General features: G+C 33.7%; 4 protein-coding genes across 4 annotated transcripts; all 4 read right to left on the bottom strand.

Annotated features, from left to right (window-relative positions):
• Positions 1–2,062: 2,062 nt before the first annotated feature.
• Positions 2,063–6,153, bottom strand: TRIADDRAFT_52034 (uncharacterized protein; the record flags this gene model as incomplete). The annotated part of the gene is made up of 7 exons (XM_002107958.1): positions 2,063–2,147; positions 2,238–2,307; positions 2,538–2,594; positions 2,881–2,946; positions 3,468–3,582; positions 5,476–5,574; positions 6,139–6,153. 7 exons carry the CDS (start codon positions 6,151–6,153, stop codon positions 2,063–2,065), a joined length of 507 nt encoding a protein of 168 aa, XP_002107994.1.
• A 2,055-nt stretch (positions 6,154–8,208) lies between these two features.
• Positions 8,209–11,764, bottom strand: TRIADDRAFT_52033 (uncharacterized protein; the record flags this gene model as incomplete). Its single annotated transcript, XM_002107957.1, has 9 exons — positions 8,209–8,253; positions 9,104–9,252; positions 9,374–9,437; positions 9,632–9,691; positions 9,883–9,978; positions 10,140–10,229; positions 10,438–10,556; positions 10,799–10,860; positions 10,992–11,764. The coding sequence occupies 9 exons, from the start codon at positions 11,762–11,764 to the stop codon at positions 8,209–8,211; spliced, it is 1,458 nt and encodes a 485-aa protein (XP_002107993.1).
• A 355-nt stretch (positions 11,765–12,119) lies between these two features.
• TRIADDRAFT_52032 (uncharacterized protein) lies at positions 12,120–15,874 on the bottom strand (the record flags this gene model as incomplete). The annotated part of the gene is made up of 14 exons (XM_002107956.1): positions 12,120–12,488; positions 12,598–12,655; positions 12,764–12,888; positions 13,086–13,196; positions 13,285–13,405; positions 13,574–13,642; positions 13,854–13,966; positions 14,073–14,156; positions 14,323–14,397; positions 14,530–14,625; positions 14,693–14,879; positions 15,007–15,225; positions 15,358–15,524; positions 15,665–15,874. The coding sequence occupies 14 exons, from the start codon at positions 15,872–15,874 to the stop codon at positions 12,120–12,122; spliced, it is 2,004 nt and encodes a 667-aa protein (XP_002107992.1).
• Positions 15,875–16,050: 176 nt separating this feature from the next.
• TRIADDRAFT_52031 (uncharacterized protein) lies at positions 16,051–22,117 on the bottom strand (the record flags this gene model as incomplete). Its single annotated transcript, XM_002107955.1, has 10 exons — positions 16,051–16,266; positions 16,591–16,683; positions 16,870–18,111; positions 18,217–18,343; positions 18,628–18,759; positions 19,354–19,497; positions 19,626–19,724; positions 19,964–21,204; positions 21,364–21,486; positions 21,695–22,117. 10 exons carry the CDS (start codon positions 22,115–22,117, stop codon positions 16,051–16,053), a joined length of 3,840 nt encoding a protein of 1,279 aa, XP_002107991.1.
• Positions 22,118–26,941: the final 4,824 nt, after the last annotated feature.

Genomic DNA, 26,941 nt, shown 5'->3' with positions numbered 1-26,941 from the left:
AACTTGTGTACATAGCATTCTGGTGATCGAGCGATCTACATGAGTCCTAAATGCATTTAGTGCTCCGCCAATTCTATCCCTTAACGAAGTCATAATGGTCTTAACAATAGTTATACCAAAATACCTTTCTACTTTTCGAATTTGCAGTCCTAAATTAAAGTAACATCCGATAATATCTGATAATAATGAATTAATCATTACAAATTACATGCTTACTGTGAGCGGCTAAGATTAATAAATCACCCAGCCTGGATAGGATAATCAAGTTAATTGAAATAGCAATTATTTCGCAGTAAATACTTTATTAGCCAAACATTGTGCTTATATAATATAATAGGCCAATAGCAAAGGTTAATACTCCTTATTGCATCGAATCTTTGGTAAGACCAGTAATCACAATACATCGTTATTTATGATAACAGTCAAATTACTATTCGATACTTGTAAACTGCATCGATTGGATGCAGAACCGTTGCTAGCATTCAAGAATATACGCTAAAAGGTAACGCTTATAAATTGATCCAATAGACTGCCATATACATAAATGTACTTTGATTAGTGGTGTTTCGATTCTACTTAGAAACTATGGCCAATGCGTGCATTAGTATCATCAAATCATTGCAGTATCGCTTATAATACAATAGTTATCTTAGTAAGTATACTATTAAGTGCAAGTTTATAATTTAAGAAGTAACTCGCCAAGTAAATACGAAATGAATGTCATTACAAGATAGATTTTACACTCATAAGAATAGCGTGTAGGTTATTTACAGATCTTAATTTAAGAGCAAATTTCAACTGTAATAAATAGATAGCCGAATTGAAGATCTCACAATTGTTCACATTGCACATTAGACAATAATGTACATCAACTGTGACTAATTTGCTAAATAGCATATTGTACACAAACACTGACGCAGATATAGACTTCAAGGCGAAGTAAAATCATTGTGCGTACATAGCCACCATACTATTGCGCATACAGATATCAAAAACTAAAATTAGTGAAATAGAAATTGCTGGACGCCAATTTCAGTAATACTAATTACTGGTTCTACAGAAGAGATAAAATTTATATCCTAATATGAATCGCTAAGTGGCTTAATAACTAAGATAGCTCATTGAGAAAATTCTGATACAACTAACAGAATCTGCTACTTTAAGAACGAATATCACCAAGTTAATATCTGGACAAATATATGACTACCGGAAATCTTTTTGATCATTTTTACATAGCATAAGGACATAACGGTGTGTCTATAATTGTGAAATAACAAAAAGAGGTTATAAAACTCGCACTAAAAGCCCCAAATAAGAAATATTTTGGTTGTATATTCACTCTGATGGATCTTAATTCCTGTCCACTTGATATCAACACACAAATATACCAATATGATGAAGCCGTAGTGACATTACCACCGCAAAGAAAGTCAATTGTAACAAAAACCTCAGTATCATGCATAAAAAGAAATGACAAAAATAATCAGTTACGTCATTAAGGTTCTTCAATAAATATAGCCTCAAATCCAGATAATTTACACAGCATAGCTTGATATTAAACAATTTTTGTGCTTGTATAAGTGCAGAAGATCGGCACGAGAGTTACAGTCATTATTCCATGCAAAGAATCAAGCTGGTATTACCCAAGACTTTATCGGTACGTGGGGTAGGATAAGAATCCATAATATGTTCATTTAGGTGTGAACTTCAGTCCGTTCCATGATATATAATAACTACTTTGCCGATATCATTCTAATATTTCGTAGAATAGCGTTGGTATAATTGATAAGTCGATTGGCACTTTCAAAAACGGCGTCAGCGCTGAAATTAAAATTTTAGTAAGATTAATCATGACAACTGCCTTATGCCTTAACAGGAAGTATCTAATTCTTACTTCTCCTCTTTAAAATATCGCTTTAGAGTGTCACTGAAATTCTTTGATTGCTGGATAAATTCTTTTTTTTGAACTTCTAAAAGCTAAAAGTACCCGTTACCGTCAATAACTGCAGTATAGAAATGATGACCATAATGGTACCTTAATGATGTATTATTTATTACACGTCTAGGATACCTTTTTAAAGTCCTTGTGCTTTTTGCATACATCATTTAAAGCATCTAACATTTCTTTTATAGCCGACGCGATACTCCTTTTATAAATAGTAAACATTGTAAGTTCGCATGCAAATATATTACTACCGGATTGCAATATTCATAAGGTAATTTCCGTATTAACTTACTTTATTGTGTTCAAGAATTTCGATCTATCTCCAATGTCGTCAGGTATCCTACTTAGGATCGACTTTAACGCTAATAAATAGATAAAGATGAACACAATTAGTTGTACAGTATAGCTTTATCGCAAGAATATGCAGAGGTACCAATAAGAAACACAAGCCCCATTTCTTACGCTTATCATAACTTATAGATATTACCCAGCTATATAATATTCGATGAATATTATTGGGTAACATAAACTGCATGGCTTAGTTATTAGTGACTAAAAATTTTTACTTCAATCTTGTATTCACTTATGATACCTGTAGATCTACTTGATAATCTTACAAATTCCTTTTCAGGACGATCAAGTTGATATTCTACAAAAGGAATATCATAACATATATATTTATTAACATTGGTTTCATCTGCATAAAACGAGTTGTGGTTGATTTCAACATAGAATTAAAATTTCTTCAACATTATAAATAATAGCACTTTCGCTATATTTGCAATAAACCAACACAGAATGCAAATTATTAAACATGCTCCAAAGGTAATGAAAGGATAATCTTATCATTACTAAAATAATAAACGTAAAAATTATAGATTTGAGTCATTTTATTCTCATAAGATGAGAAATTACTCATACTGTAGATAACTTACCTTTACAAGGAGTAACAGCATAACGTAACATGGATTGTTCAAAGTTTAAATCAGTTTTCGAATTATCTGTAACATCAAATGATCAATACGTGATTATCGAGAAAGGAGAATGGATAACTAGCCGAAAATGCAGTCATTGAATAAATGCATTAATTTGAAGTTGTAAGAATAGACTGAACCGTCTCCAACATTTATTATTGCAGGTCGTACATTTGATTTACTGAATATATGCATGATAATACGTAGATACAATTTACTATGATGTTCTAACATTGATATCATACTCGTACAGCATAATGATTGCAACAAATCTACAGCATATAAAAAGATGAATGTCTTTGATATTTCCTAAATTGATATTATACTAGTATGATGACATTGATAAATCTGTCGCGAATGAAATATTAGCGTCGCAATAAAATCTATCCTAAGAAAGAGAATGCTAAAGTAGCTAAAGTCTTTAGGAATAACTGAGTGCTTAACCATAGCATTGCACTCGCGGTAAATCACACAACGAATAAATTTCAGTATTGATTAAATGATAGGGTAAGCAAGAATATCCAAATTGAACAATGAACAAGCTATACCTGATTCTATGATAGCATTCAGAAATTGGTGCGTAATGCCAGGAATTTGACTCTCTATGTTAACGAAGGCATCGCGTAATATTTTGGCTCCATGGGTGTTCTGTCCTTGCTGTAACTGTTAATAACAACGATAGAGATGAATTATTGATATCGTCGTATTTTTACCATCCAAAGTTACATAATCGTATGCGAAGAAAAAACTGATTTGTATAATTAAAACGACTATCTATCAAATAGGCTTGTACATTAGAGCAAATATCCCAAATTTAAATACGGTTGTTAATTACGTTACTACACGAAAAACGAACCGATCACCTGCGAACTGACAATTCGATACAATCAACGCAATTATGTCGGGGAACGAATTAAAAGCCAGCGTAGGCTACTATTCTATAATAGGTTCATGACATAATTTTCTATCTTGTAGTAAATGCGAATACTTAGTAAACTGATTGCTAGCTAATCGTTTAACAAACTATGTAGTAGTAAATAAGTTTAATAAACACATTGTCTATTAGTTCTATGAGATAGAATCCCGACGATGTATTTTCTATCCAGTAGAAGAAAATTTAACAAACCCATTGACGACGCAATTATCTACTTGTAAGCAATCAGTTTAACAAACTATCTTGTAGTAAATAAGTTTAGCCAACTCACTGCGTTTAATAGTTCTATGAATTAGAATTGCGACGATGTAACTTTGTATCTAGTAGGTAGAAGTAAGTTTAACAAACATATTGACGATGTAATTTTCTATGCGGCAGTCAATAAGTTCAACAAACAGATTGTTCACTAAAATTGTATGAGATAGAATTTTGATTACTATTTATCTATCATGTTATTAGTAATTAATCCGTTGAACAGATTACCTTACGGTAGTTATGAGTAGCTATCGCTTGATAGAAATCGCAACGAAATAAAATTCTACCTTGAACTAAATACACTTCATACAAAGGATTGTTAACTAGTCTAGGCGCTGAAAGATATAAAATCCTGACTATGTAATTGTCGATCTTGTACGGAATAGGATTAACCGACACTGCCAACTTTGAAAAGCGAAATAGAATTTGGACGATAAATGTTTTTATCTTGTAGTAAATATGCTCAACAAATCGATTGTCAACGAAGTTATGAGATCGAATCATTATGGTATAATAATTTCTAACCTGTAGTGAATTGCTTAACAAAAAGATTGTTAACTAATACATGATTTAATTTTCGATTTTATAGTGATTCCTCTTAAGTAGGTTGTTCTTAACACACATGCCTATCAGAAAGGATCGAAAGGACATCATTTTCAACCCGGTAGTCAATACGTTTAACAAGACTATTGTTCACTCATAGGGATAGAAATTACATCAGCAGTCACTTTCGTTCATGGAATGGCGAATTGACTAGACAAGTAATTCAAGTATTGCCTTTTAAGGTATGCAATAGAATGTTTCAATTTATGGAGCGGTTAGAGTCGTCCATTGATAAATAGACCTTGTACAGAAGAAGGCCGCTTACAAACTGCATGATACAGTAGAGTCAGCATATCAGCAAGGTGAAATCAACTCTTGCAATGGCTGCACTTTCAGCTAGCTGAGCATCGATAGTGTTGATCCATCTTGATCAATTGTACAGTATGATGAATGTTTAAGTTGTCTTGGATTCGATTGCGTCGCGCTATATAGTATAGCTATTCGTATCGCGATGTGAAGCTCGTAGCCGCGGTCCTGAAGAAGGGACGAAGCTGTGGAAAAGAATACAGTAGATCATCGTTATACGATAACGATGCCTTTTGGATGATATGATAAAAGTGCTTTCTCTCTTTTATCCATGACTATCCTAAAAACTACCCATAGAACTGTTTGGACCGACGATCACCGTAGTCTAGGACTTTAAAGTGTAGAGTAGAAGTGGAAAATGGACAAGGAAGAAGCTTTCTATCGCCTTTTTCGCTATCTCTCAATGGCAACAGCGACGAGATGGATGGGTATGCTATGTCGTGCACAGGTATACCTACCTCATCGATCGTCGGCAGTACCATTCCATGTAATGCTAAGGAAGCCACCACCTTTTGCTCTTTCGAAGCAGAAGTAGCCATATTACTGCCTAATTGTATCTATCAAATGATGATTGAAAAAAAAATGAATTAATTAATTAATCGATCTTGCTAGTCCATCAATCCAAGCGTATTATCATCATTTTATGGAAAAATCAATCGATCAAATACACTATCTCTATCTGGTCATTGGGTACAATCTTACAGCTCAAGATTGGCTGATCAATGGAGACATTTTGGATTTTTTCCCATTGATTTTTTTTTCTTTAATTTTAATCAACAATTTATTTTGTTTGTTGTTTTTAATTGGATGGATGATGATTCGAGAATCGTTCATTTGACTCTTACAACTACAATGATCAAGGATAATTTATCGCTATCAATTTTAATAGCACATACAAATTGTATTTTCAATGAAGACGATTCATAATGTCGTACTGTCCATGGGATGGAGTTTGATCGCGATGGACAGTAAAGCTAAATATGAATCACTTCTCTGGCAGCAACTTGGCCAGAATAAACCGCATTGTCATCGTTTAGCATGGATAACGCCCGACCAACGCAGCAGCGACAAGATCGATGCGTAGAAATGAATATACACCACCTGATCAACACTTTCATTACCCTACCATTAGTCATGGTTAATCTTACCCTATTTGAAGTAATTTCAGATTTGCAATGACTGTGGTCAAGAGATGGACGAAGGATAAAGTTAGAAGTCCATGGAAGAAAATGAAGCAAGTTTTACTTTGACGCCTTTATTTTGCATACAATCTGGTTTTCAAAACATCTGACTTTCTTTTCTCCTCCCGCTGGGCTAAGGTCTTGACGTCCAGTAGTCCAGATGCAGGTCGGCCGTAGTCCAGGCGTCCGAAACCGCACCGTGCAACTACAGTACACTACACGTCGTAGTCCAGATGCAGGTCTGACGTAGTCCAGGCGTCCGAAACCGTACCGTGCATCTACTGTACACTACTAGTGTACACTGTACAGTACGCGTAATAGTCCAGATGCAGGTCTGCCGTAGTCCAGGCGTCCGAAACCGTACCGTGCATCTACTGTACACTACTAGTGTACAGTGTACAGTACGCGTAATAGTCCAGATGCAGGCCTGCCGTAGTCCAGGCGTCCGAAACCGTACAGTGCAACTACAGTACTGTACAGTGTACTGTACTGTACAGTACACGTCGTAGTCCAGATGCAGGTCTGCCGTAGTCCAGGCGTCCGAAACCGCACCGTGCAACTACAGTCCAGTACACATAAAAGTCCAGATGCAGGTCTGACGTACAGTAGTCCAGGCGTCCGAAACCGTACCATGTATCTACACTACTAGCGTACTGTACAGTGTACACTACACGTAATAGTCCAGATGCAGGTATGCCGCAGTCCGGGCGTCCGAAACCATACAGTGCAACTGCAGTACTGTACAGTGTACAGTGTACAGTACACGTCGTAGTCCAGAGGCAGGTCTGCCGTAGTCCAGGCGTCCGAAACCGACTACAGTCCTGTACAACGTGATTGGCTGCTCTTTGAACTCATACAGGACTCTACTTTACGCCGTGATTCAGTTGCTATTACTATACCGTACAGTACAGTACAGTACAGTAACCCTAACCCTATACGGTACAGTACAGTCCATGGTACGGTGGCCCAAAACTATGACACTGTAAGAACCTTTCATACAGTACAGTACAGTACAGGACAGTTCAGTACTGTACACTGTACACTGTACAGCAGCAGAAATATACTGTACTGCGACTCACCTATCACCACGTGACTTTAACTCGGTTGATTTGGATCTACCACTGACTGATTGATTGATTGTTTTGCATTTAAAATTTCAATCCAAGAAATAAAACTAATCAATACTGCAATAAAAAGTAATTCAAAATAGCAAGAGGCAATTGCTTAAGGCTGAACTGATCTGTCGACGTTGAATTGAAGCCAAATTTTAAAGGATATTTCTTCAAAATTGACAGATAGAGTTGAAGGCAACACTGCATCTAAACAGCTTGAGTTGACTACAGCACAGCAATGTACTGGACTATCAATGCATTTTGCCAACACATAACGATTGCAATGAGCTAAAATCATGACACAGGCTCTAGGCCCAATTCACTTTTTGTTTTGAATATCTAAAAGTCAATTTAAAAATTAGGAAAAAGAATTGGGTCTATAGATTGGGTATATTTCAACCGGTACAATGAGCATGCAGTGCCGTCGTTTTAGTGACATTTCCAGAAATGTCGCGCAAGACCAATGATTTCCATCTCTTTCATATCATCACCGACTGTCAAGACAGACCTCAAAAACAAGACTACACTAACTACCATACTAATATAATCGCTCGGGATTGATTTTGTCGCCAGTTTAGATTTTAAATAATTACACTATACGCGCATAGATTACGTAAACGAATGGCATAGAGTCGTCTTAGCTGCCTTCATGACATGGGATTAATGACTCTATTAACGTAAGGAAGCATCATTTCATTATGAGAGCAACACACTGAAGACTGAACGTAAATTGAAAATCACTGTGCTTTAAAAATTTTATTAATATAAATCAGCGGTTCAAGTAGATTGTCGATAGAAAAACGCAAGTGAATGATAAGCTGTTTTTCTTCACAACATTATTGCTCCTATTAACCTATTCTTACAAGGGACAGAATCAGTAAAATAATAAAGATATTCGTTATAGGGATACAAATGAACAACCAACGGTGCCTTTTCTTAACCACTATAGAATATAAGCAAAAACATCAGAAATTTTTCTTGGGTTGAATAAGCAAGATCAAAGATTCCATCTAAAATTGAGGTAAATTCGTGTCATACGTACATTAAATTACGGGTGTAATATTATGTCACTAAATGTAAGTATAATAATGAATTGCAGTAATAGAATCAATCGTGTACTAAGTCAGATGAATATACAGTTGATAAAGTAAAAAATTACTAGGAAAATCAGTGCAATACTACTTTAATTTAACTTGAATCTGTATAACAGGTATACCAATAATTATAATTAATTAATCAATCTGTCTAGTGAGTTCTATACAAGATGAATACTTTACATGAAAACATATTATGCAAGAAATAAACTTTCAGCCATAAACTCATCCCATATCTTACTATCCAATTATTATTAATCCTGCTAGTGTGTTTGTTATGCCTGTTATCTCGTACAAGCGGATTAATAAAAAATATATTAAATTATACATAAATCATACCATAAAAGTATATAGCAGTTTATATAAAGTCGAACAAACTGAAGTTTTATACACTAGATACATCATTTTACACGCCTAACAGTATCCAGCCTATCCTTGCATTTAGAATACAAGCTAGAATCTTACATACTTATTTCAGTGCAATTAATTAGCCTTTCAATGAAGTCTCCGCTTGTTGCAAACATCAATTTTTGTCTATCGTAAGGCCCAGAGCTGGAGGTTAATTACTCTAGATCTATTGACATTTTATAAAGTTCTTCTTCGGTATATTTCTTTACATCACATATTCTAGCTAATACTTAATGTACAGAAAATTGATAGATACAGTAGATGCTAAAATGATATTATCAATTTACATACCGATTGGAAGAAATATTTTTCTTTCTGAAATCGTTTCATCTCTTCCAGGACGACATACATATAACGCCTTTTCGTTAAATTAATTAAACCACCTCGCAAGTAATCTGGATTGCCGTCAGTAGCGAACGTTAAATCTTTTAAATAGATGCCTGATATGAAAAAAATGGACGGAAGATTTTTCTCTTAGTGATAAATTGATACTGCCTACGATAGTGCATAAATTTGGTATTCATAGCTACTAAAATTATAATTATCGATAATCAATATTACCGAAATAAGGAACAGCAGGAGTAGGCGCTGTCTTTATAGCGTCACGATATTCTTTGTAATTGCTCTATTGTAAAATGAATCAGACAGGACGTTAACTACAAAGAATAGCAAAGTTTAATCACATGGAGGAATGTAAATGGGATAACATCAATTATACACTCATTTATAATACAGCATGATTTTTCTACTTCTATTTCTTATGCTATAGAACAGAGACGCGATCTGGCCAAAAGACTTTATTGTCATCAATCAATATACCTTAGGATCCATCAAAATTTCCATATTATCATATTCGGCCAGAATTTCTTTCGAAATAAGCTACAGTATCAAACGCGGGAATAACATTAGAAAATCGAAATGAATCTTCTTTTCTACATCTAGAAATAGTAGCGTAATCTGTATGGTTTTGCTGTTATTTTAAAGTCAGAAATTAATTTACGGTACTACAGCATTAAAACTAATATTTAAGATTTATCTAATAAGAGATGAGATAAAACATTTTTAAATACCGCTTTCGTTTTTTCTAATCGGCGAATTGGACTGCTTCCAAGTCCGGCAACAACAATTGCCATAACCGCATTGTAATTTGCGAATTGCAAGCAATGCTACAAATAAATTTTATGAATATAAGATGATGTAACTTTGAGATTATTGTAGCATCCAAGCCATAGAGTGGATATCTATCAGTAAACTCTGTATTGTGCATGGTAGGGTATACTATATATTTACTGTATTTGTAATGAGGCTACGTTAATAGTTTAGTTACCTTGGCCGTTAATATAAATTGGCAAAGTATATGCGCTCTAACTTCGATATCCTTTTCCATTAATACAGAAGCAGTTACCCACTGACTTAACTAAAATATCAAAGAAGCAGAATATTCTTATGTCGATTAAACTTGAATAAAATAAAGTCTGTAGCCAGCATAATTTAATTAACTGAAAATAAAAGTAGTCCAATTTGTCATTGAAGACAGAGAAATAATTCTTTCATGCTTAGTATCAAGGTAAAGTTGCCATGATTAGGCCTTGAAAATGTTTTAAAGTGCCTTTATAGTCGCATACCTTATTAAATCTTTCAGCAAATCCCTGGATAGGATTATTCTCATCAAAATGTCTTTTCTTTTTCGACACACTTGAAAATTTTTTATGACACTCACTAACAGTGACTTGACGGAATAAATCTGTAATAGCATTACAACAATTACCAAGAGTCATATGTAATTAAGCCTATCTTAACTTGAAATAAAAAATTCTAGTGAAGTAAAGACGAATGCAACGTGCTTATTAACGCAGTAGTGTCCTATCAAACTTTATACTGAAATAGCTTTTATCTTAAATTCAATTTTACTGTATATTAGAATTTATTAATTATAAGAATATATAAAAATTCATTTGTTGTCCGTTATTAATCTAAATAGCTTACGGTGATCGATCAAGGTTATTTGCTTTGCCAGTTCTCTAGGATAACGTAAAAGATCGATATTTCTACAATACGATTAAATTATTAAAAGAAATTGAATAAGTATACGTCTATTTCCGTACAGTAAGTAGTTTAGGCGATTAGCAGGATGGCGATGAAGTATTAAGAGGTACAGTACAAAATCTTCTTTACTTACGTTATACTTTCTAGGTCCAATTCTGGCAAGTCCGGATCTGGTGGGCAAGGACATTTTGGGAAATCCACTACAATTCCATAACTTTCAATTGATTTAACGCCAGCCGGTTTAACCATATCCCTTCTTGAGAGGCTGCTCTCAGTTGATTTATTACTATTACTATAACCTAATTCGCTTTCTAGACTACCAAAAGTAGAATTTCTTGGTAATTTCTTTGTCTCATTTGTAGTTAAACTTTCCGCGATGCTGCTTGATGTTGATGCACGACTAATACTCCTTCCTTTAGAAGTATCATTAGCGTAAGCTTCATCTACTATGGTGCTAACATCGATAAAAGAATCGGTTGGTGAACTTGTAACGAAGGACGATTTACGGTAATCGTCGTTGGTATTTTTATTCTCAGCTAGAGAGAGATTGAGCGAAGTATTACTATCTTCACGAGGAATGGTATTGGATTGATGACGATCTCTTTGAGCTAGCCTAGGCGAAGTTCGCACGGTCTGATTTCTTTTACTTCTTGAATCTGGTGATGACGGATGATTGCGACGATACCATGTATTGGATTGGTCATCTAATAAAGAAGTACCGGTAGCTGGGGTCTGTGTAGACTCCCCAGATGATGATGATCGCCTTTCCACATAAACCCAGCTTTCATCTAATGAGGCATCAGAGTTCACAGAGTCGCGAGAAACTTGCTTCTTAATTGCTGGCGGCTGACTAAGTGCCCACACTTGCCTCATGCGCCACTTTGGAGTATCTGATGGAGGTTTCATGGGCGATCCACGTCCTTCTATATTTTGAGTTACGATATTACCATGCAAACATGAATACGAATCAAATTAATTTATTTATACAGGTACAAACAATCATCGACAGAAACAGTTGCATTATTGCCGTATGTCTTAACGTATTAGACATCATGACCAAATTCAAATACAAAAATTACATACGCGTACATAATTAGTATATAAAGGTATTATTAATGTAGATATGAAAAAAGTTTAAGTTACAATATGGCAGGCTGAAATAAATATGAAAAGCAAGAAAAGTAGCTGATGATATACCATAAAAATGATCGATATAGTAGCCTCTAAGTTCGTTTATGACGTAATTATTTATCCCTTTAATCTATTGAACATTACCATTATTTTGATGTGATCTTCTTCGCATTGGAACTGATCTTAGCCGTTCATCAACGTCCTTGCCGCTTGAATAAGAACTTCCATTAGAAGACTGTTTGGCAGTACTACTTCGACGAAGAGTTACACTTCCTGATCCTAAAGAAGACAAACTACCACCGTGGCTGACGGTTTTTGCTTTTAACTCTGCTACACTATGATAATTTTCAAGATCTTCTTCGGTAGCCGTAGAACTACTCAATCTTGCTGCAGCCTGAACAGTAATCGTTCTAGCATGTGCTGCCGCTGCCGCTCGACCCCAAGTCTGAGTTTCCTCAGCTAGTTTACTCCAGGGAGTTTTACTCATCTTTGAGATTCGCTATGAGAACAACAATTTAAACTAGTTAAAGTATAACCAATAATTATAATAATCATAATATACGATTATTCTCCTTTACTAACGTATATCACCAATGCAGCAATCTTACCTGCCAGTCTAATTCTTCAATACATGCCCAAAATAGCAGATCTAATTCCTGCCATTGCCTATTCAAATACAAACAGAAATCATGAATATAAACAAAGTAATCTAAATGCTGCATGGAATCAATTCATTTTTCACTGTAATTATTATTAGGATTTGAAATTACATACTGTTCATCCTCCAGAAGGAAGGTATGTGCTTTATTCGTAAAAGTCAACTGCATCGTAACCACATGGCCAAAATGTCCTGGTTCCCAACGTTTTAGTGTTTGAAAGCTATTATACGAGATCTTTTCCTAATTTTGGATATAGAAAATTACAGTTTCAGATAAATTAGTCACCATTTAAATCTAGTTGATAATATTTTTTTCGTAACTACTATCCATGTCGCAGCAAGTCACGGCCAGACATCAGATTGCGATAGAATGATTGTTATTATCTACCTGTAGAGCAATTAAAGCCATTGCTAATAAGAGAATGTAAATGATCTTACCTTTGTTTTAGCATCAATCATAATGACATGTTTTGGATGTATACATAGCAATCGTTTCTCGTATTCTGCTTTGGGACGTTTGTGCTTACTATTGGCGACAACAATCACTTCCTGGATATTATCAGAAGTTAAGATATACAAGATGTCAGATTTTTATAGAATGCAGTGATGTATTTTGCGTATGTTAGGGTGGCAGTACCTCTAAATTAAAGACGCAGCAACCATACGTTGTTAACGATTGGCAATAATCGATGTAAGAATGCTTCGCGTTTCGCTCTGATGGATTATCTAGACATAAATCTTCGTGCAGTTCTTTGACCCTAACCAAAAAAAAGTGTTTCAATATCACTAGAGGGAATTTTTTATGATGCGAAGAATGATATTAAGTACACTAACTGCGTCATTATTTATAGTACGTATTGGTTTTGAACGATAATTCTAACTTATAATACATTTACGTATCCTCAGCTTATGAATTCTTGACCTACATTTTAGTTGCCAATTTTGATTTTGCAAAGACGTTAGGCAAGCAATACTTTATTCGGCTACTAGATGCTCTATAATTAAGAGATAATATCAAATTCATGTTACCAGCGAATTAAATAGTAATGCATATTAAATATTGAATTACAAATATTATATCGCACACTATAGAAATGAACACAAATTAATTTCAGAAGTATTGGGATATTGTGACATATTTATCATCATAATAACTACGGTATTTATCCTACGATGTTATCTGAAAGTATTTATTTCAATTTCAACCTGCTAACAACCAAATCCTGGTCAGGATTATTGATTAAAATTTGTTTCTTTGGCTTTAGGAAGTGTAATGAATAGTTATTGTCATGATTTTCTTCTATAACACCGGTGATATCCTAATTAAGTCCATATAACAACAATTTAAGTGATTTTATCATTAATTAAATAAACTGGATGAAAGCCATGATGACAGATTCGATAAACATCTATCGAAGATCATACCTCAATATAAAGCTGAATGCTAGCGAGTTTTGCAGCTTCTTCGATAGAGCAAGGTTGCGTTCCACCGATAATATCAAACTTACACTATTATATAGAAATCATGCATAATATTAATATCTAAAATAGTGAAGGTAAATGACAAAAGAAATATTTAAAGTATTCACTAATTTATCTACTCATTTAAATGAACATTGCAAGCAAACTTGCAATCTATTATAAGAATAACAGCGCACTGGATATAAATTTTAACCTGTTCATATAGTTTATTATGGATCGCTTCAAAGGAACCTGTTCCCTCAAGGTTAGAGTCAGATAATTTTCGGGTCTGAAATAAAAAGTTGCAATAAGTGACAGTCGCTTTAAGTTTGAAACGTTAGTTTCATGCCAATCAGTATTTTAATATCATTAATCTTAGATTAATAAAAACAAAATTCAAAATTTTAATTTTATGTTTTACCTTTATTTTGCCTAAGAGTTCTTCCAATCTCGCTGCAGCCGGTCGATAAGGACCACCGGCAAGTCTCATAGATGGAATAAGTTTACTCAAGGAAATCTAATTATTAGGAAAGATCAAAAATTACTTGGCTCATTAGGTTAACGTATCAATATAAATTCCATACCGCTAAGCCGTAATTGGTAACGAAATCATCAGAAAAGTTTTCCAACCACATTTCCCATACTCTCATTAAATAAACGTGAACTAAAGGTAATGGCGAATACATTTCCATGGGATTTTCACTATCGATGGGTGATGAACTAGATTTAATCTTCCATCCAAATATTCGAGATGCAGATGGATGACGAAATCTGCAAAAATAACGAATAAGTTATAATCAAGAGCGCTCGTGTAATCAAATACATAAAGATCTAATGTTCTTTAAGGGATAAACAATGAAATCAGTTTTAACGCAAGACATCAGTATCTTTCTCTTACCGATGCAGTAATAAATTCATCAATATTTCAGCGCTAACAAACGTTGAAAACATGGTCAAGATAAACTCTAATATTTGTTCACTTGCGAGAACAGTCGAATGTTTTTCATCACTATTCTCTCGTAAATCACCGGACGAATTTCGTGTCAGCGATGAGCCACCCCATAAAACCGATGAATTTCCAGTTAATATTTCAACAATTCGTTCTAAAGTCGTGCCCCTGTAATTAAATAATCAGTATAAGTACACTGGTAAATTCAGGTACAATTCTATTTCTTTTTATGATAAAGGTCTTTCATTAAGCTTCGCTCAGGGGATCGCAAGAAAGTGAATTAGGTCATACAGTTTTTACCTGATATAGTCGTGCTCAGATTGATTATCGTTGGCGTATATTACGTCGCCCAACATTTCATCATAATCTTGGCTAAAGAGATAGATATGTAAATCATAATAGCCCATGTAGACTAAACAGCGAGCGGCATGATATTGCATGAAAGGATCCTTTGATGAAAGCAACGGCTATTCAAAAATAGTCAAAGGCATCAATTTTAGTTCAAAAGCAAGTGAAATTAAGATCTAAATAGCAACTTAGCCCATTAACCGTACTATGCTAAGTAGGATCGAAAATAAGCAATGGCTGATAATACTAATTATTTTACCCTGAGTGCGTATGAAATATTATATTCTTCCAGTACGGCATGGTTATCTGCATCCATAGCAATATTAGCAACAGTACAACCCAAAAGATAAGATTCAGTAGGAGGAAGGAGTGCATGAGTTGTACATAACAGTGCAATAGCTTTAGCTTGGCTTAAGCTCCTTCTAATTTTGGAATAAATACTAGTCCGAGCAAGAACTTTGCTGGCCATACTTATTATTTCACTATAGTAAAGAGAAAATAAGTATGAGCCATAAGTATATGTCTATTACCACTTTTATAAATAAACCGGATTTAAATTGCCGGTTTTTAGCTAATCAATAATAAAAAAAAATAATAAGGATAGGAATATTCAGTTTAATATAAGGAGTTGCTCAATTTTATTACTTACTTATCTTTCAGGTTATGGCTATTCAATACATATTGTCTATACATATCATCTATTGCATTAGGATCAAATTCATCAGCTCGCATATCTTGCTCAGCTTCACATTGAGCGACTAAATCAAGCATAGGATCAACGTGGAAATGCGATAGGACTGTACAAAATTCCCGATCGCTGTCGATATGGAGTAATTCCCATATCAACGATAAACTTATTTTCTAAAATGGATTAAAGGAAGTTCACAAAGACATAGATTAATATTCCATAACGCTATATATCAATGATGCAAATAGTATTATTAGCTTATTTTCTAAAATAGATTTAAATAAAGTTAGAAAAGCATAGGTTGATATTTCATAATTTTATCTACCGTACAAATCGTTTAAATACTATCTATAGATAAGGCTTAATTCTTTACGTTTATTTGACTACTTTACCCCATAAATTGTTAGGAGTGAGATATCTCGTCAATTAAATTGACAAATCGCTAGCAGTATGCAAGGTATTTTCATATAAGTTCTTATCTGTTTAAGCGTACTTACTTTGATCAGATCAGCTTTAGAATCCAATAAATCAGACAGCAAATTAACAATTCCGCTATTGATAGATTTCTTTTGACTATTAATACCATCGGACTGATCAAGAAATAAAGAGGGAAAAATATTAATCTAACTGGATAGATTATATAGACATTTAAGAATTTTATTAACATAATCTGCTTTTACATGTCGACTTAAGCTTAGAAGTAATTAAAATACTGTGAGAACCAATGTCTGTCGATTAAAAATTTAAAATATATTATAATTTTCATATTTACTTACTTTACACAGTGTAAATATAAACGAAGCCAAATAACGGGGAAGAGATTTTACAGAAGATTCCGTGTGTGCTAAAGCTGTCAACTGAACAGATAAAGTTCTTGGTGAACTTTTCGGGTTATTCTTCTGCAAGATACTGTTTGGAGCGAAGAGTAAGGATAATATTATAGTATGACATTCTGGATTCTTGGAAAGAATTGCTAAACTTCGAAGATTTTTAGCGGCTTTTTCTTCTTGCCCAAATATTTCTTTACTGTCAAAATCTTCTAATTCTGCTGGATCATCGGGAAGCACAGCTTTATTATTTGGCCCTTCGAGATAGCTGTTTTCAATCTTTAACGTTTGAATAAGCTCTACATTACTAATCTTATTCTTGATAATATCTTCTCGTGATAGTGGCTTTTGATCGAATGAGTGACCTATTGAAAGCTTTAGTGAAGAAGTGTCAGGCAGATCGTTATTCCCTTGCCTATTACATGATAAATTGGAATTTTCTTCCACAAAGACATCATCCCAAGCATCCATTTCGGAAAATACGCCACCCCAAGCGTCCAAATCACTGCTAAACTCATTGTCGTTGATATTGTCATCACTCATCAAATTTTCTCCTTGGTAAACTGGTACCAAGTCGTCCTTATTATTATCAGAAAAAGAAGAATTTTCTTTAGTGATTTGTCTCCTACTATTGCCTCCGCTCTGATGTGATGCTTGAAGTTCGGTATTAGCAGGCGCCAATTTAACGTTGGTAGTCTCTTTATTTACAGTCGTACTAGATTCAGTTATTTCATTAGTAGCTTTTATAAATTCACTTTTTAAAGAGTCCTTTAAAGTATTACTTTCGTCACTAAGAATTTCACTTTGATCATCAAAGCTATCATGTAAAGCAGCATCAAGAACATTCGGAAAATTAGTCAATTTATCCGACCCATCACCAAATTCGATGTCATAGTTAACATTTTCCTCATCACTCCCCGGTATATCACTTTGTTGCTTATTAGGAACCGCTAGTAAATTATCAGGATTATCATTTGAATTTTCTTCAATGCCACCTAATTTAAGTCTTACTTCTTCATTTGTTATAGAAAAATTCGATCGACTTTCTATACTTTTTATGGAACCTGTTCCTGATCCTACCGAACTTTTAGAATTAACTCTAGAGCGAATTCTAAATATTGCTCCAACATCAATTGTGCATAATTCATCGTTGCATTTTAGGATCATTTCTCGTTGGATAACTCGTAGCTCCTAGAATTAGATTTTAAATATGATATCAAAGCAATTAGTTGTTCAAAGGTATTGCTTACAACTATAAACTACGATTGAAAAATCGGATTGGCAAGAACAACTAACCGGCTCAATATCGACAGGTCTTGTACTACTGGAATCGGCCTCGCTGATTCTTGCTCCATATTCGACAAGTAGTAACATCATTTTACGATCTAATTGCAGACCCATAACCAGATGTAATGCTGTACGCCTATTGGCAATGAGGTTAAAATTTCTCAGTAATAATAATGGTATGAAAGCGTTAATTCCAGCAACAACTCCTATCGCGCGAAAAATCATTGGGCTGAGCAACTAAACTGTTTGGTATTCATAATTAGAACTAGAAGTGGTAGATATTGTTACGTTACCTCTACTCTACATTAGTTGATCTAAGGGATAATTTTTACTGTTAAATTATGAAAATACAATCCACAAAACAGTGTAGTCTGTTAATTTATTCGATGTTTCAATTATAATATTGTGGATAGTTCTTACCCGTGCGTATCTTTAATAGTAACATCGGCTCCGTGGCAAAGTAAACGTTTGACAATTGAAAAATTGCCGGTAGTTACACCGACATGAAGTGGTGTCCTCTTGTCTCTATTTTGAACATTGACGTTAGCGCCCCTGTATTGGAATAGAATTAACGTTAATACAGCATATGAGAAAGAAAAGGATTCCATAATATTTTTCCTGAGATTCAATTACGGTCGATTTACAAGTACGATAACTTAATTAATCAGCGATATATACAGTGAAATATGTAATGACGATACTCGATTGCTATTTTCCAGCTCTTACGTAGAAATTTACTACGGCTGTAATAAAAATTTGCGTTATTTACACTAGAATTAACTCCGAAGTTATATAGATATATTTTGCTTATGCTAATATCAATTGGAGTCTATAAGCATCATGATGATCTAGCGATAATTGGTCTATCAAAGGTCGACCTTATATAGAGTAGCTTTACCAACTGTTGGAAGTAGCGTTTAGATAGATTACTTTCGTTTAGTGAAGGAGTAAGGTCCAGCAAGGGGTATTTATGGTGCCGTATGTTTGCCATTTAAGTTAAAATTCTTATTAACTATCCGGATTAATCATTAATATGCGCTACAGCAGGACGTAATGTATGCGTAGTTTAACATAATTATGCGCTCATTCCCTCAAGATTTAGCTTTACTACAGGTTTATCGTTAATAATTCTAGATAGATCTTAACCTTTCCAGGAAAAAATTGATCGAAGATAAACTTTCACTTGATACTGAATGATGCAGCAAGCTGTAGCCAGTTTCAGGATCGATAGAATCAACGCTGATCGATGTTTCATCAATAATTTCTTTTAATTTTTCAGAATTATCTAGCCTGAATCGATCGGCAGCAAATTGTATATCGTTTAATAATCACATAACCATAACATCTTGAGTACGGTAAATTAAAACAATACCATACAAACTAGCTCACTTTGCTAAATTTTAAAATATAGAACAAACCTGTAATCATATTTATATATTTCACTAACAACACGGCGAACTGCCTCTCTTGTATCTAATTGGGTTGGCTGTTGATTATGTTGCTTGACTAAGTTCGATCTACACATCGATTTTCGGCATCCATTGAGTACGTTATTCCATCAGTGTAAGTTCGTCGACATGATTAAAATTGAAATAATATCCCCCAAAAACAATAAAATGATAAATTAAGCAAAAAGAATCTCAAAGCAAATTTTTAGCTCTGCTAAGGAACTGCAATGAAATAACATCGATTAGAAATAACTGCAGACGTAGCGGTATAGATCTACAAAAAATGAATGGCTGAGTTCTAAACTTACTTTATTTTACTTTTAAGTTTCTGATAAGTACTCTGAACATCTTTAATACTTTGATAAAATTTATGTTGGTTAACCGATAAATTTCCATCGACTTGGCTGTCATTAGTCTTAGTCGCACTTTGTTGATGGACTTTTTCGCTATCCCCTTTATCATCGATTTTGTTAGTAACATCATTATATTGACGGGAAGAACTGGATTTATTTTGATTTTGCATTCTATATTTATGGAGATTAACATAAATATCGGTAGGATCATAAAATTTTTTATTGGATTTTACATCATTTTGCTCGTCGCCGCCCACTTCTTCAAATACTTCGGAGACATTATAACTAGTCCATTGATTTGCAATACTACGTCTACTTTGATATGACTTTCTGGCTTCGTATAGATCTGGAGTAATGCTAGCTTTAAACTCGGCCATAACTGCGCCGCTCTTATTTTCGCCTGTTTGCTCATCCACTTGCTTAGCCGGATTACCTCTAGTCGAATCATTTGCATGTGCAGATACCTCAAGATTTCCGGCTGGGCTACGAACCTGAATGACCACATCGGATTTACTATTATCACTATTGGTTTTAGTACGAACAGTACTATAAGGATCTTCTTCATCTTCTGTTTGATACTGAGGTGTCCCTTGGGTAGTTATATTTTCTTGTCCTGGTTGACTTAGGGCTAATTTAAGTTTAGCCTTACGAATGTCTTTTATAGAACTATAAGGGTCTTCCTCATTTAATTTATCTTTAACCGTACTATAGGGATTTTCTTCGTTTGATTTGTTTTTAACCGAACTATAAGGATTTTCGTCAACACGTTTATTTTTAACTGTACTATATGGATTTTCTTCACCGAGTTTATTTTTAATTGTACTATAAGGATCTTCTACTTCATCCTTTTTCACGGTATTCTTTAAACTAGCATATAGAGTTTCTCTATTCGCTACATCTTCATCATCATGGCCTGACGAATTTCTCGCTACATCTGGTACTGGTGGTAGCGGTCGAATTTGTAGTCCATGGCTCTCATTAGCGTGATGAGATTGACTAACTTCTGCATTATCGTAGTTGAAATTCTTTGGAATGGGTGGTAATTGTCGTGTTTCCATCGAGTTCGATAAACCATCATGACTATCCCTCGAGATCCCTGTTGACAAGGTGTTAGGGTTATCGACATTAAGAAAATTGCTGCTATATCGAGATCGTTGCTGGCTGCCATTATCAGAACGAGCCATTTCATCAGATGCCTTTAAATAGTAAAGCCATAATTTGGAAATTCGTTAAAATAGGTAAAGAAAAAGAGTTCAAATGTCTTTATACATCAATAATCCTGCACTAAGGTTCAAAAAATGATTCTTGCATTTCATTAAGATAGTAAAAAAATGGCTACCGTTAACAAAACCTACCGGTGTTGATTTCGATGTTGGCGCAGCTTGAGTAGGAATCGTTGATTTTCGTTGCTTGGACTTTTTAGCCATTTTTCCTAGGGCTTCAAATGCTTCAGCAATTTTAACCAAAAACTTTTCCGCCTTTCAAGATAAATAAGTCATGGGATAAAAGTTAAACTTATAATCAATAAATTCGTTTCTAATTAGCGGTCAATCAAGGGAGATCAATTTTATGCATATCAATTAAAATAAAGGGAAATTTACTAAAACATCACTAAAATAAACGGAAGCATAAAGTGCTATCGTATTGATGAGTAATTCCCCAAAAATATTCAATATCAGCATTTACTTCATAGGTCGTTGCTGCTTGCATGACATGGCAAACATGAGAATCATCGGTAGTAACATTGACTGCAAAACATTTTTCGAAACCCTTGACAAATTCTTTACCACATAACGCTACTTTCTGTATTGGGATATCAAGAATTGTGTCTTCACTTTCTAAATCATAAATAATAACTTGGAAATTTCTCATTTCAAATCGTGAGTGAGTTCTACGTATCCTTTGTTGAACAACAAATCGAATGGCTTGTTTTAACGTTTGCAGCGAGCGAGCATCGGATACTGGCAAATAGCCCATATACTTAACCGTTAGCTCTAGGTTGCGCAAGGAAAATGATGCCGACTTTGTAGGCTCTTTCTTTTCCTTCTTTTCATAACTGTTAGAATCACTGAGTGACAATCGGACACTTTTCTTTAATGATTTCAGCATATCGGTATAGACTAGGAAATTGAGATATTTACAATCTTTTTATCCACCAAATAATCTGGTATAGTATCAAATGGAACGATACATTAAATTCAACACTAAATTAAGCCCAGACCATCGAGAGAATAAATTCAATAAAAATTTGTACAAGAAATAGCCAAATTATCCTTTGTAGCAATATCGAGATGGTGGTAAAATCTGCGATTACAATTCGTAAAGAAATTAATCTAGCCGATAGTTCTCGATATATCACTATCACACTAGACCTGTTTAATTAATCAACTTTATATTGCTATCGTCCTTATGTTGCTGCATTTTGCTGCATTTTAGCGCCGAATTTCACGGTTATCAAGCCTATGGATGGAATAGATACAACCATATTAACATCATAATTCAAATTTTGCTAGCACACTAGACAATTTTATCCATTAATAAATTCTTGAACATGAATCTTTCTTTCATGGAAATATCAACATTAATCAAAGAGATAAAACAAATTGGATACATCGCCTATTTGGTTACACATTATCGCAACGATTGTAAGTTGTTCATTTTGTCATGAGAATTACAATATTATATGAAATCAAAAGAGATGGTTTGCAGATTACTGCAGTCTCAGAAATAAAAATAATAATATCGTGGATAGGATAACATCTCATGTTATGGAGATACTACTATTTGATTATTAAGCAATATCATTTAAATCACGATATGAAGCAATAGACTGTTTTATATTGATTTTATCGATATTGTCAAATTGAGAAGATTAAAACATTTTTACTAAACATTTTTAATCGAACATTAACCATCATGGTACGCCATTGTGCTAGTATTCCCGTATAATTAAGTTGCATATTGTCGTAAATCTAAAGCGATATTTTTAACTATGGTCTTTGTCAATAACATTGACAAAGTCCGATTGCATAACATCTTACAACAGAGTTGATTTTCCCTTCTAATAATTGTAATTAGTACAAATTTTAAGGCAATGCATAGCATAGACTCCTTCTCGTAGTCTATGGCTACCTATAGTACGAAATACTTGATCAAATAGACGGCCGGTCTTTATCAAAAGGACCGGTGTTGTTTTGAGATTGCTAAATCTTAAAAGTAAGAATGCCTACAGTTCTTCCTGTTGATTAAGATAGCCATCGCTAATCCAGTAGGCATAAATTATGATGTCGTTGTTGCGGTCAACTTTTAAAGTTTAAGATTATATAGAGAATGAGTTCATAAGCATGTACAAAGAAAAATAATATCGGCCAATAAACCACTTTCGTGTACTGCAGTATTTGTTTTCATCGATCTAGAATTCATCTTAAACACAAATTATGTACTTGACAGAGTTGATAAGTCCAATTCAAGCTATAGTAAGACATTGATCGTAAAAAAATATCTTGCTGAAAGTGGCCTTAGACTATTTATGATCGTTTAGCCCATTTTTTTACGTTCTAATCGACCTTTATTATATCTGTTATTAAGTCATTGCATAAAGTCGAAGTATTATTCCATTACTGATCTTATTTACTTCAGTTATTGTTACTTCAGTTTATGTTATCCATAAAATTGAATCGTTATAATAGCAAGGTTATGCTGAGTCACATTGTATACATTTTATTAATGTATGATTTTACTGTTGTCTTTGTTATTTTATTTCGTGTTTTCTTTCCAGGTATTAATCGAACATACGATAGGAATCTATTTTAATTTAAACTGTTGCGACATAAGTCTAAGAAGGAAAAAGTATATTTTTTGTAATTTGAGATGATAGAATACAGTATAATACTTCATTTCAAGTGATATGATGCAATATTTATTGTTAAGACGTATTTTGACCCATAACTCCAATCTGCTCGTTTTTAATATTGCTCATAAAGATAGAGTTTCGATGTTGCTCGTATCGATAAACGAGAGGAATGAAACTAACAGAAGATTTTAAAGCATAGTTATCATTCAATCAACCTTGATTTCATGATACATAGGAAAGGAAATAGATTACAGAAGTTTCTAATTGAGTGCCATTTGCTTTCGGGTTGGGAAATTTGAAAAAATTCAATTATGATCGCGGTCTTAAGCAACATAATTTATTGCTAAGTACTAGGATTATCATAGGCTAATAATTATAATTATAATAGAACGCTAAGTAGAAAAATTAGAATGTTAGCAGCCGGGAGAAACTCAATTACTTTCCCTTGAAGAAGTTAATTGATGGTCAAATGAAAAACTACTTTGTTACTGTGATAAAAAAGTAGAAAATTGGCACATGTATAAATTACATCAATTTGACTAATTACATACAAAGTTTATCTAGGCAACGATAGAAGAGTAAATAGGCGGTAAAGATTCTGTTGAAAAAGTTTAAGATGATACAATAAAATCTCCTAGTTAGTTATATTGCTATGTAAGTAAGGAGGTATCGACGTAGTGGCACAACCTCGAATGAATTATTCGATAGAAGGCAAGAGAACTACTTCAACGAAGATTGCACTGTTGAAAGATTATCTATGCGATCTGTAGGATAATATTGAAAGAAGCGCCAAATCGTAGTAAGACATTACTGTAATCATTGTCATTTGCCTACTAGCTATAACTTAGTAAAGTCCTTGTCAATTGTCATTGTTAACAGCAACAACATTTGTATCTGCTAATGAAATCAATTTTTCAGCTTTACTCTTACCTAAACCAGGTAAAATGAATTCTTTTCGCCCTTAACTTATTCATCCGATATTAAATAGGCACGAAAAAATGGATAAAACTAATCATCAATAGTTAGACCACTCTGCTCACTTCGGCATCCATGGATAGAATACTCTTTATGATTGAGCCCTTAATCCAGTTTAATCAATAGTTCAATACAATGTTCTAACTCGTTGATCTTGACGTTTACGTGATCAAGTTATAAATAAAATTGATTGGATGCAATTATAGCATTAGTTACAGTATCTACAATAATTTTTTACAGTTATTTGGATAATTTGTAGCTTTAATGTCCAAGAAATATTTAATAATAGAGAAAGAAGGGGAAATGTCTTCTACACTTTAACAATCCACGATATTAATAAAAGATAAAAATTTATTCAATTTCTTATAACAATTAAATCTAGTCTCTTTCATGTTCTAGATTTTAATAAGGATCAGAGGATGGAGATGGACGTCATATGAATTGTATTTTTTGCTAATGGTACACAAATTATGATAGATTTAGATGGAAATAATATATTATGGATAGTTGGCAACAGGCGCATACCAATAATGTAGCAGTATTCATTAATGTCCACTTCTTTCTCCACAGAATAATCATGTGATAATAATAAATGCTGATAGATAATTTCTTTTTTATTCTATTTGTATAGGAAGATATTCATCCTATTTGAAATAACTCAAGGCAAATAATAGCGATAGTTAACTATTATCATAATCATTATTGTGCAAGTACCGCCGATGAATACATCTAAGCAACCAGACTAAGAAGGCCGTCATTGAATAAATTGATGGCAATCAAGGCCTAATCATCATCATAATAATATTAATGTATGCATTGGGCACGATTTGATCCATTCTGAGTCTACATCATCCAATGAAATTATATCATGACTAATAATAACTCGCATTATTCAATTAATATCAACAATAATCGAGCTGACAGGCGTCTTTCATCATCAGCTATTGTCTGTTCCATGATGTGAAGGCTTTGCTGGAATAAATTATTATAGACATTTTACATTAAGCTTCTATCGATAATTTCTAATATTTGAATTTGTTTTAACTCTTAAGTGACATTATAATGACCGATGTTGACGATGGCAGCAACAACTTATGCCTACTAAATTAAAAGTGATCATGCACTGTAGTACTGAAACTTGACGCCTAACCTTGCTATATTATAAACAGAAGAAATATTCCATATCTTTCACCTCTACCGCATCCATAAGTATTCACTTTCAAGTAATCTATTTTGCATTACTGGCTTTCAACACTTTATAATCTATGTTGTACGGCTGCAATGAGTTAAAATCACTTTTATATCTGTCCTTATCCTCAATCTAAACTCGATTCTAATTTGTCATCAACTAAAATAATCTTTTCTTTTACACAACTACCTAACACATCATATCACGTATTAACTGCCAGATGGCATTTTGATGCAATCGCTTTCCTTATTTCTAGCAATAAAAGACTAATATCCAGCATTATACACCATTACACAGTAACTGCAACTTCTGCCATAGGTACTAGCAGCTAGCTAGCATAGTATTATAGAATTGGTAGTTGGTAATCATTGGAGTATTGATAAAAGAAAATCAGGTTATGATAGCCTCAGAGGACGATAATACAGTAGTTTAATTTAGGTTACTTCTTTAGTACACATATATTGTCTACGGTTTAGCGCAATTATTTATTCATCGTATCACAAGGAGGCTTCTGGGTGTATGAGTTAAACTTATATTAATATTGCTCAATAGATTGATATAATTGGTTGATTGGTTATCGGATGTTAGCTAGTCTTTGTTATTATGATAGAAAATTGTTTTAATCAAGGGTAATAAATCAATGTTTACATTGACTTGGTAGCTGGGTACTTTCCGGATGAATAGTGAAAGATCTGCTAATCATCTGTCAATTATCGTCACAACTAAACCTACAACGGAAAACTTTCGTTCACTGCCAAAGGCTTCTTAATTTTATAAGATATTATTAGGCATTTCCAGATAACACTCTGATCTTTTGCTCTAATTTTAATAAATTCAGTTAAAACCAGAATGAATGATTGAAATAAAAATGTCTGTGTATTGATTTCTATTTGCATGCTAGTTAATTTATCTTCGT

This window comes from Trichoplax adhaerens, genomic scaffold (genome assembly GCF_000150275.1).
Source record: "Trichoplax adhaerens TRIADscaffold_1 genomic scaffold, whole genome shotgun sequence".
Taxonomy (NCBI): domain Eukaryota; kingdom Metazoa; phylum Placozoa; class Uniplacotomia; order Trichoplacea; family Trichoplacidae; genus Trichoplax; species Trichoplax adhaerens.
The sequence above is the reverse complement of the archived record's forward strand: the minus strand, read 5'-3'. Positions and strand labels throughout refer to the sequence as shown.